At 36.7% G+C, this 10,821-nt stretch overlaps 1 protein-coding gene across 2 annotated transcripts; it reads left to right on the top strand.

Annotated features, from left to right (window-relative positions):
* Nucleotides 1–3,033: 3,033 nt before the first annotated feature.
* LOC105794530 (lipoxygenase 6, chloroplastic) lies at nucleotides 3,034–7,533 on the top strand. 2 transcript variants are annotated; one of them, XM_052628448.1, is made up of 10 exons: nucleotides 3,034–3,172; nucleotides 3,333–3,667; nucleotides 3,967–4,244; nucleotides 4,338–4,575; nucleotides 4,680–5,012; nucleotides 5,141–5,226; nucleotides 5,327–5,434; nucleotides 5,797–6,098; nucleotides 6,245–6,508; nucleotides 6,584–7,533. In XM_052628448.1, exons 1-10 carry the CDS (start codon nucleotides 3,150–3,152, stop codon nucleotides 7,341–7,343), a joined length of 2,727 nt encoding a protein of 908 aa, XP_052484408.1. In that variant the 5' UTR covers nucleotides 3,034–3,149; the 3' UTR covers nucleotides 7,344–7,533. The 2 variants fall into 2 exon arrangements, with proteins under 2 accessions (XP_052484408.1, XP_012479190.1); XM_012623736.2 differs by having other exon boundaries at nucleotides 3,084–3,667.
* Nucleotides 7,534–10,821: the final 3,288 nt, after the last annotated feature.

Here is a 10,821-nt window from a genome sequence, read left to right on the forward strand (position 1 = left end):
TCAAACAAGAGTTGTTACATGGTGATGCTTTTCTTGAAAAAGCTTGTTCTGAATAATGGTTCTTCTTAAAAATATAATTGTTCTAAATAGAAGTTGTTCCAAACAAACATAACTATTCTTGAAACAAAATTATTCTAAATAGAAGTTGTTCTAAACTTTAGTTATTTCCATAGGAGTTGTTCTCAAATGACAATTATATTGGATGGCAGTTTTTCTAGACTAAAATCTTGTTCTTAACATAATTGTTTCAAACATAACTATTCTCAACATTAGTTGTTTTACCGAAAGAGATATTAAGTGAAATGAAAATGCTACTTGTTCCACACTAGGTAACACAATTTCCTAAAATGGAAACCAAAATTAAGTATTTACAACAAGCACTGGCGATGACCCCCTCTACCGGAGTTGGCTTTGTTGCCACCTTTTTTGTGAAGAATTGACTGATCTCTGTTAGGTCTATTTGGTGTTCATTTTGACAACTTCCATCACTTAATGCTCAAAGTCAATGGAGTAGTTTTAAGACGTCAAAAGTTGCTTGAATGTGAATATGATTTGATGGTGTTTGATCATATATATTTGGCACTCTCAAGGCGCTAATAAGGTTTGATCGCATCTTTGCTGGCTTTTGAAGATAAAGTCTATGGATCTTGGATTGCGTTAGGCTTTGTTTTTGTTTGGGAGAAGGTTATTACCTTGTTGGTTTTGATCCTTTTGCATGTTAGGTTTTATTGTTTGTTTTAGGTCTTCTTTAGCCTCTATTGTTAGACCATCTGTGGTATTTGGTTTATGATCATCAATCAGTGTATATGGCCTTGTTCACTTTAAACTAGACTTGATCATGGGTCGGATCAGGTTTGGGTCGGGTCGATGCAAAATTTTAGGCATTTTTTTAAGCTCGGGCCTAGCTCAACCCGAAAAATGGGCCTAAATTTCTACCAAAGCCTAGCTAGATTAAAAATGCTAAACCTGAGTCTGACCCTGACCCAGCTTGCCCGTACTAAATTTTTTTAGATAATTTTTTATATAAAAACAAATTTAAAAAATATAATACATCAAATACACTAAAAATATTAAAATAAATATTTCTCAACAAATTGAAAATACATTAAAAAAAGTCTTTATACTTAAATAACACTAATATAGTTACAACTTATCAAGAAAATGTTTCTAAAATAGTAGCATAATTAACAATAAAATAAGATTTATATAATATTCAAACAATAATAACAAAATAATAATAATATAATAGTGAAATGATAACAAAACAGCAGCAAAACGACAACAGAAAAGAAAGTTTAGACTAATTCGAGCTGGACCTAGACCAAAAAATCTTACATTTTAGGCCTAAATGAGTAGCCCAGACATGATCAGGTATGCTTTAAACCTGTATGGCGGTTTTTTGATCGACTGTTTAGCTACCGTCTAACCCGATTCCAGCATGATTAGGTTTGTAATGAACCAAAAAAATGGATTTACCCTAGGGGTGAGCAAAACTCGATTCGACTCGAAAAAATCGAAAAAAAATTCGAATTTCGAGTTAAACGAATCGAGTTATTCGTGTTAATCGAGTTATTCGAATCAACTCGAATTTTTTTTTCGAATTTCGAGTTCGAATCGAGTTGAGTTTTAGAATTCGAATAACTCGAATAATTCGAATAATTTGAATATCAAACTATAATATTTTACATTTTTACCCTAAACTCCCAAACTTTTTTACTTTTCCCCTAAAACTTTTACTCCTTCCCACTTTCCCCCCAAAACTTTTACTCCCCTCCCCTCCCAACCCCCAAATCTACCCAAAATCCATTTCCCACCAAAATGTTACCTTTCATTTACTTTTTCTCAAAATTTTACTCCCAAAAACCCTCAAAACCTTTTATTTTCCCCCAAAAATTTTACTCCCTCTCACTTTCCCCCTAAAACTTTTATTCTCTTCCCATCCCACCTCCCATCTACCCCAAACCCTCCCTCCAATTTTTTTTAATATTTTCCTCCAAAATTTTACTCCTCCTATTTACTTTCCTCAAACTTTTATTCCCAAAACTTTTTATTTTCCCTAAACTTTTACTTCTCACCCTTTACTCTCAAATAAAAAAATCAAAATTATCCAAAAAATATCACTAAACATAAATAGTAATAATTTTATTTATATATGCTATTTATATTATTAAATTAAATTTCACATTTTATATTATTGAATTGTTTAGTCATATTGAATATTTATATTAAAATTAAATTCTTAATTATGCCATAAAATATTCGTGTTAAAATTTTATATTGGTATCAATTTCACATTTTATTTTTAAAATAAATTTTATTAAAAATCATATTTTATATTTAATATATTTTTAATTCCAAAATACATAGTGACAAGAATCAAGATAATTGAAACAACTAAGCAAACAAATAAGCTAACCATTATATAAAAAATTAATAAATAAATTATGAGGTGATGAAAGTTAATAAAAAATTTGATTAAGATGGACAAATTTTATTACGACGGGTGACAACGGTTACAAGGACCTAAAATTATTTTTTAAAATTTAACTCAAACAAATATATTCGATTCGATTCGATTCGAATTCTATCTCACTCGACTCGATTCGAGAAAACTTTAAATAAAGTTAAGATGATAAAATGAGATTCAAAAACTCGATTAACTCGAAAATTTTCGATTCGATTCGATCGAATGCTCACCCTAATTTACCCTTTCTGTTCTTACTGTGATGGGAAATGGCAACAACTTTGTCGTAAATTATGGATCCGGATCCCCATGTTTTCCACGCCATTTTTTATTCAATTTGACTAAAAACCGAGAGAATGAGAGCCACTTTAAGGCCCTTATTGGAGAGTGATTTTCACGCTCTTAACATCGAGAGTCTGTTAAGGTTTTGACGGTAAATCCTTTCCAATGCATAAATTATGTTCCGAGCTACGACTTAGAAAAATAACATTTAATACCTAATGTATAATTACATTAAACAGTAAATCTATTCCATCGAAGAATATTTTTATAATTACTATTTAAGCTGATGTCAAGTTAGCAACCTTTATACGTATTGCAAATAATACAGACTTTAAAAATAAAAACAAAAACAGAAGAAGCTCTAAGGACGGAGAATCGAGCTGACACAAAAACACCACTACCAATGAGCGCAGGTCCAGGTGACTGGTATTAATAATCACATAAAGAAAGGCTTAGTTTGGTGGCAATTCCCTGCTTTCCACACTTGTATCTAATCCTATATACTACTAAAAGCTTAAGGATTCTGATATTCACGATCACCACTATATAATATGTTAGCTTTTAAACCAAAGCCTTCTTCCCTCAGGTCAACTTTCTCCGGCACTGCCCTCCGGCCACCTCCACGGCTCTATGGGGTTCCGGTGCTGCTCTCCTTTTCCCGGACTACGTGGTCAAGGCCCCTGGTTCGTGCCGTCATCAGTGATGACAAGGCTGTGGAATCAGCTAAAACCTCGCCACTTGATCAAAAACACAGTAATGGCTCATCTGATTCTTCCTCTAAGCAAGTGAAGGCTGTTGTGACTATAAAGAAAAAGATGAAGGAAAACATCACTGAGAAGATTGAGAACCAATGGGAAATGTTGATGAATGGGATCGGTCGTGGGATCTTGATTCAGCTCATCAGTGAAGAGATTGATCCTGGTTTGTTTTTCTTCTTCTTCCTTTTTCTAGAAAAAAAGGGGTATCTTGGTCTGATCATATGGTTTGATTCTTACAATACAACATAGGATTTTTTTGGGGTTTAAAGTTTGAATTTCATCTGCATTTGTTGATTTTTTACATTGTTTAAAACTATAGGAAGTGATGGTAGAGTTATCTAATTGTTTGTGATTGAATCATTTTGCTTTAAATTCCCACTTTATTGTCTAGGAATTTATTTATATCTTGAATCTCTAATTAAATCTCTTATAGACTGAAACTGAAATGATCTGATTTTATAGTTACTAATTCGGGGAAGAGCGTTGAGGCTTTTGTAAGGGGATGGTTTCCAAAGCCTCAAGAACATGACAACATACTTCAATATGTAGCCGATTTTACTCTCCCATCCGACTTCGGTAGACCCGGGGCTGTTCTCATCACCAACCAGCATGCCAAGGAATTCCACCTGCTGGAGATTGTTATTCAAGATTTCGATGGAGTCCCTATTTACTTCCCTGCAAATACCTGGATCCATTCTCGGAATGATAATCCGGAAAGTCGAATTATATTCCGAAATCAAGTAAGAACTCTATACTAGTGGTTTCCGGTTTTCAATCAGGACATGTTTATTCAAGTAGTTATTGTTTAAGTTGTGCCTTATTGTCATGAACAGGCATACTTACCGTCACAAACACCGCCTGGCCTTAAAGACCTACGAAGGGAAGATTTGCTCAGCATTGGTGGTAACGGGAAAGGCGAGAGAATGCCTCATGAAAGAATTTACGATTACGATGTTTATAATGATTTAGGTAAACCTGACAAGGAGAGAGATCTTGCTAGGCCGGTTTTGGGTGGCGAGGAAAGGCCTTATCCTAGGCGGTGTAGAACTGGCCGACCGGCTTCTAAAATAGGTATTATATTCAACGTAATCCTATTTCATTCTATGGTTAAAGTACTTGTTTTTGGATTGTTACACGGGAATTTCATATGTTTTTTGATTTGATGATTCATTTAGATCCACTTTGTGAGAGTAGAATCGAAAAGCCTCATCCTGTTTACGTACCTCGGGATGAGGCCTTCGAGGAGATCAAGCAGGATACTTTCTCTGCTGGGAGGTTGAAAGCACTTCTTCACAATCTTGTACCATTGATGGCTGCTACTTTGTCGAGTTCTGATATTCCGTTCACATGCTTTTCGGAGATAGATAAGCTATACAATGACGGTTTCATCTTGAAAGACGATGAGCAAAGAAAACTAGGTGACAATCTATTCATCGGCAATATGATGAAACAAGTTCTGAATGTAGGCCAAAAGTTGCTAAAATATGAAATCCCAGCTGTTATAAGAAGTATGCTTTATTCATCCCTTGCCTTTCAGTTTGTTCTCTAAATAACATCGAAATGAGGCTAATAGCTTAAGCTTGTATTAATGGAGCATTGTTTTATTTTGCGATTTATCTTGGATTTTTGTCTCCAGAGGACAGATTTTCATGGTTGCGAGACAATGAATTTGCACGCCAGGCTTTGGCCGGAGTCAATCCTGTGAATATCGAGATTTTGAAGGTTATTTATAGATTTCTTTTTCCTGTTTTAGATTAGGATTTAGATTTGCTATTGCTCCTTGGAAACCCTTAAATTCATTTGATTTCATTTGATTTTGCAGGAATTTCCGATTCTTAGCAAACTAGACCCTGCTATTTATGGCCCCCCGGAATCAGTGATCACTAAGGAATTGATCGAGCAAGAACTTCACGGAATGAGTGTGGATAAGGTATTAACATTTACAGGCACTACCTGATACGTTCATGTACTCATTTTATAGATGACATTTCTGTTAAGTACCGCGTTTTACATCAGGCATTGGATTGTTTCTGAATGTTTTTGCTTGTTTGAAAGTTGGAATTTTTGGAACTGCTTTGTTTGTCCAACATCAGGTGTATATAAGTGAACATTGTGGGGCCGGTTCTGCTTTCTAGTGGAAAACAGAAGGGCATCCATGATACTGTCTGATGAGATATTTGTATTAGTCTCTTGTTACTGTATTGATGTTTTTCAAACATTTAAACCACCTATAATATCGAGAAATCATTTGAGATTCTCTTAAGACCACTCTTTTACAATCCGATGTTACAGGCTCTCGAGGAAAAAAGATTGTTTATGGTTGATTTCCATGATATGCTTTTGCCTTTTATCAAGAGGATAAACAACTTACCAGGGAGAAAGTCTTATGCATCCCGGACGGTGTTCTTCTATACCAAGACCGGAATTCTAAGGCCAATAGCTATCGAGCTTTCACTTCCTCCCACACCTTCATCAAATCGGAATAAATATGTTTATACTCATGGACATGATGCTACAACATACTGGATTTGGAAACTAGCCAAAGCTCATGTTTGTGCAAATGATGCCGGTGTCCATCAGCTTGTAAATCACTGGTAAAACATGAACAGTTTGAAAACCCGTATCTTTTTTTCGTCCAGACATATCTGGTTAACTTTAATGCATATCTTGTTACATTCTATTCATGTTATGATGTTATGATATTTATTTTTCGGGAATGGGGGTAATTGGAACGTTTTAGGTTGCGTACTCATGCTTGCATGGAGCCATACATAATTGCAACTCACAGACAGCTTAGCTCAATGCACCCTATTTACAAGCTGCTTCACCCTCATATGCGCTACACGCTAGAAATTAATGCGCTTGCACGACAAAGTTTAATTAACGGAGGTGGGATAATTGAGGCTTCTTTCAGCCCCGGAAAGTACGCCATGGAACTAAGTGCTGCTGCTTACGAGAGTTGGCGGTTTGACAGGGAAGCATTGCCCGCGGATCTGATTCATAGGTAAGACTCGATATTAGATGGTTGAATTATCCTCCGCCAAAGAACAATATTAGATAACCGTGGTGCAATTTTCAGGGGCATGGCAGTGGAGGATCCTTCAGCTCCCGGTGGCCTGAAACTTTTGATCGAGGACTACCCTTATGCAGCCGATGGATTGCTCATTTGGTCTGCCATCAAAGAATGGGTAGAATCCTATGTCGAACACTTTTATACCGAACCCGATTCCGTCACGTCTGATGTTGAGCTCCAAGCCTGGTGGAGTGAGATCAAGAACCGAGGTCACCATGACAAAAGGAATGAACCCTGGTGGCCTAAACTCGCCACGAAAGAAGACTTGTCTGGGATACTTACAACAATGATCTGGACTGCATCAGGCCAGCATGCAGCTATAAACTTCGGACAGTACCCATTCGGAGGATACATGCCAAACCGTCCCACTCTCATGAGGAAACTTATACCGCAAGAAACCAATCCCGACTTTGAGAAATTCATGCAGAACCCTCAGCGCACATTTCTATCCTCATTGCCGACACAGCTTCAAGCAACTAAAATCATGGCCGTTCAGGACACTTTATCAACTCATTCTCCAGATGAAGAGTACTTGGGTAAAATGAACGAATTTCATAGCAGCTGGATCAATGATCATAAAGTGTTACAAATGTTCGACCGATTCGCCGCAAAACTTGGGGAAATCGAGGAAATCATAAACGAAAGAAACAAGGATATAAGACTTAAAAACCGAACCGGTGCAGGCATTCCTCCATACGAACTGCTGCTGCCTTCATCAGGCCCTGGTGTAACTGGTCGTGGAATACCCAACAGCATTTCCATTTGATGAAATTTAGTACGTAGTTGTAGTAAGATGAAATTTAGTACGTAGTTGTAGTAATAATACTAGGTTTCTTTTTAGTTATGGTTTTTTATAATAAAAAAAATTACATTTGGTGCATCGTTTTCTTTGTGTAGAGCTCAGAGACATACTTGTAAATTTGCAATCATCACAATAAACACATTTTAGTAGCAAATTCTGATCACTGCAAAATAAGCTTTAAATTAGTACTTTTTATTTAAATAAGCTTTACAATAAAGGGCAAAACACTAAAAAAAGCCCTCTTTTTTTTAAATTTACCGAAATAGGCCGGTTGTTTAATTATTTACCGGAATGGGCCATTTTCCCCGAAATCGCGTCCACGCCAGTAGCGATGTCGGAACGTGATAGTCATCGCGTCCCACGTCGGTAGCGACTGCCGACGTGGAAGGAAATCGCCTCGTGGACGCGATTTCCTTCCACGTCGCCAGATTATACCGACGTGGACGCTGATGACCGCCACGAAGCGCTTTCCGGGCACGATTTTGACGTTGATTTTAGGGTTTAGGGTCCCAAAAAATTATTTCGCTTAGGGTGCGTGCTTTTTAGGGTTTAGGTGCCAAAAAATTATTTCGCTTAGGGTGCGTGTTTTTTAGGGTTTAGGGTCCCAAAAAATTATTTCGAGTTGACGCTTCGTCAAATAGTATAAAATCGCTTCTACCGTGATGCTATCGAGAAGAAATTGTGAAATCGCACTGTGGACGCCATTTCAAAGACAGCTTGGTCATGTAAGAAATAATTCTTTTGACGCTTTCGAGCAAATAGTATAAAATCGCCGATACCGTGATGCTATATGAGAAGAATTGTGAAATCGCTACTCGTGGACGCGATTTCGCCTGATTATCATGTAGGAAATAATTTTTTGACGCTTCGAGCAAATAGTGTAAAATCGCCGATACCAGATGCTATATGAGAAGAATTGTGAAATCGCTACCGTGGACGCGATTTTGCTACGCTTGGTCATGTAGGAAATAAATTTTTTTTGACGTTTCTGAGCAAATAGTTTAAAATCGTGCCCTCGTGGACGCGATTTTGCTACAGTAGCAAGTTTGGGCTGAGGCTATAAATTAGGTAGAAAATGTTCTTAGAATGCATAAGTCATAGCAGAAACATTTTAGAGAGGCTAAGAAAGTTAGAGTTTCAAAATGAGTGAACATATTAGTGTCAAGTTATTTACTACAATGGTGAGGTTTGCCACACCGAGAATGGTGTTGTTTTTGTCTGAGAATACGGTGCATCGTCATTTAGCCAAAACATAGATTTGATGAACTTCGTAAAAGAATTAGGCGAAAATCTTCTGAACGACGCCAATGAAAGTTCTGTCAATCACGATCGATTTTGTTCTTCCGTTGACCCAAAGACATATGACTCGCTCAACATAAAAGGTGCTCGTAGCTTGGAGGCAATGGTGCAAACTCATCTTGCTAGCGAGCAACTTATATTGAGTTATATGTACAATTTACGCCGCTAATCGATGTACTTCCGTCCTGTTCGAGATGTATACACGACCTCGGCCGACACTTTGTTAGCGGGTTACAAAATACTAACAGCCCATGTTCGGTAGCGGTGTCGAATGTACATCCCCACCAAAACACTCTGTCGGTGGATGGGACATGTACGTCGGTGGCTCGACGTTTGACGCTGGAAATACGAGATGGGGAACTGCATCAAGTTCTAGTGGATGGCAATCTACATCCAATTGGGGACGTTATCAAATGCTGTTACCGGATAGAGAATTGCGTCGCAAGCCGAAGGGTCGACCTTGCTCCACTAGAATACGGAATAATATGGATATCCGAGAAACATCCAGTCAACAGAAGTTGTGCGGATGGTGTAGGAACCTAGGCCATACAAGTCGATCATGCCCTAATCGCAATAGTTGAATGTAATAAGTGATGCAATTACATTTTATCCAATTATTAATTGATAATTGTATTAATTGTTAGTTAAATTACCAAATTACTACTATTTCTTAAATGTTAGTACAAGTCAAAACATTTTACTAAATCCAACATTATGTAAAATCGTGTCAAATTATTAGTTTCAAAAACTTTTGTTAATGGTTAGTCAAATTATCAATTTATGTAAAATTATTAAGCGGAAATAGTGTGGTACAAACTAGTAAGATTATCAAATTAGGTTAGGGTTTTAAATTAAATTAGGTTAGGGTTTTAAATTAAATTAGGTTAGGTTAGGGTTTATAATTAAATTAGGTTAGAGTTAGGGTTTTATAATTAAATTAAATTAGGTTAGGTTTTATAATTGAATTAGGTTAGGGATAGGGTTTATAATTAAATTAAATTAGGTTTGGGTTTTAATTAAATTAAATTAAGTTAGGTTTAGGCTAATTAAATTAAATTAGGTTAGGTTTAGGTTTTAATTAAATTAGGTTAGGTTAGGTTTTTAATTAAATTAAATTAGGTTTGGGTTTTTAATTAAATTAAATTAGGTTAGGGTTTAGGCTAATTAAATTAAATTAGGTTAGGGTTTAGGGTTTTTAATTAAATTAGGTTAGGTTAGGGTTTTTAATTAAATTATGTTAGGTTAGGGTTTATAATTAAATTAAATTAGGTTAGGTTAGGGTTTTATAATTGAATTAGGTTAGGGTTAGGGTTTATAATTAAATTAAATTAGGTTTGGGTTTACTGCCCGGACTGCCGGATCCTCGTATGGTGTCCATTGAAACTACATGAACATGATAGAAATATTACATATATACATAATACTAAATACTAAATACTAAATATCAATCCACTAGCGAATGTATGGAAATATCTATTTGCAATAATACTTACTTCGCTTCCTAATCGCTGTTCTATAGAAGTCGATATCTTCAAGTTCACCGGTAATCCACGATAACTTGCCGGATGGTTCCACCTAATTAAATAAATTTTTCGCATACTTTTATTCTTACAAAATCTACATAACAATTTCAAAATGTAATATAAAATTTACCTCGACACGAGTGGGAATGTATATGGGTGGTTCACTCGAGGACGAGAAATGGAAAGCTAAACTGCGCCCATGATTGCAGAGTGACAGCAACCTCCGATTTTTGCTCTCCTTGGTTTCGTCGCCCGCACATCTCACGATATAATGTTGCCAAGACGGCAGACCCCCAACTAAATTCACCGGTTGCTCTAAAATCAACGAGTTTTAGCAGCCACCTTAGATGTACACGGCTCCGTGACGTGTCGGCCATCAGATAGCCTCCAATTATTTGAAGAATGTATGATCGGGCATATCAATTCTTTCAATTTCGGTTGAATTTGCATTCAGATTGGGGAAGGTGGCACGAATCAGCCCATCTCCACCTTACCTCCATCCATTTTATCCGACAAAGACCCAAAAGCTCGTAACACACCGCCTCCCGCTTGCTAGATTGGGCGCACCTGGGATCGGGTGCCCGCCCACCAAGCAATCCCAAATGCAGATGGACATCTTC

Source organism: Gossypium raimondii, chromosome 3 (assembly GCF_025698545.1).
Source record: "Gossypium raimondii isolate GPD5lz chromosome 3, ASM2569854v1, whole genome shotgun sequence".
In the NCBI taxonomy this organism is placed as follows: domain Eukaryota; kingdom Viridiplantae; phylum Streptophyta; class Magnoliopsida; order Malvales; family Malvaceae; genus Gossypium; species Gossypium raimondii.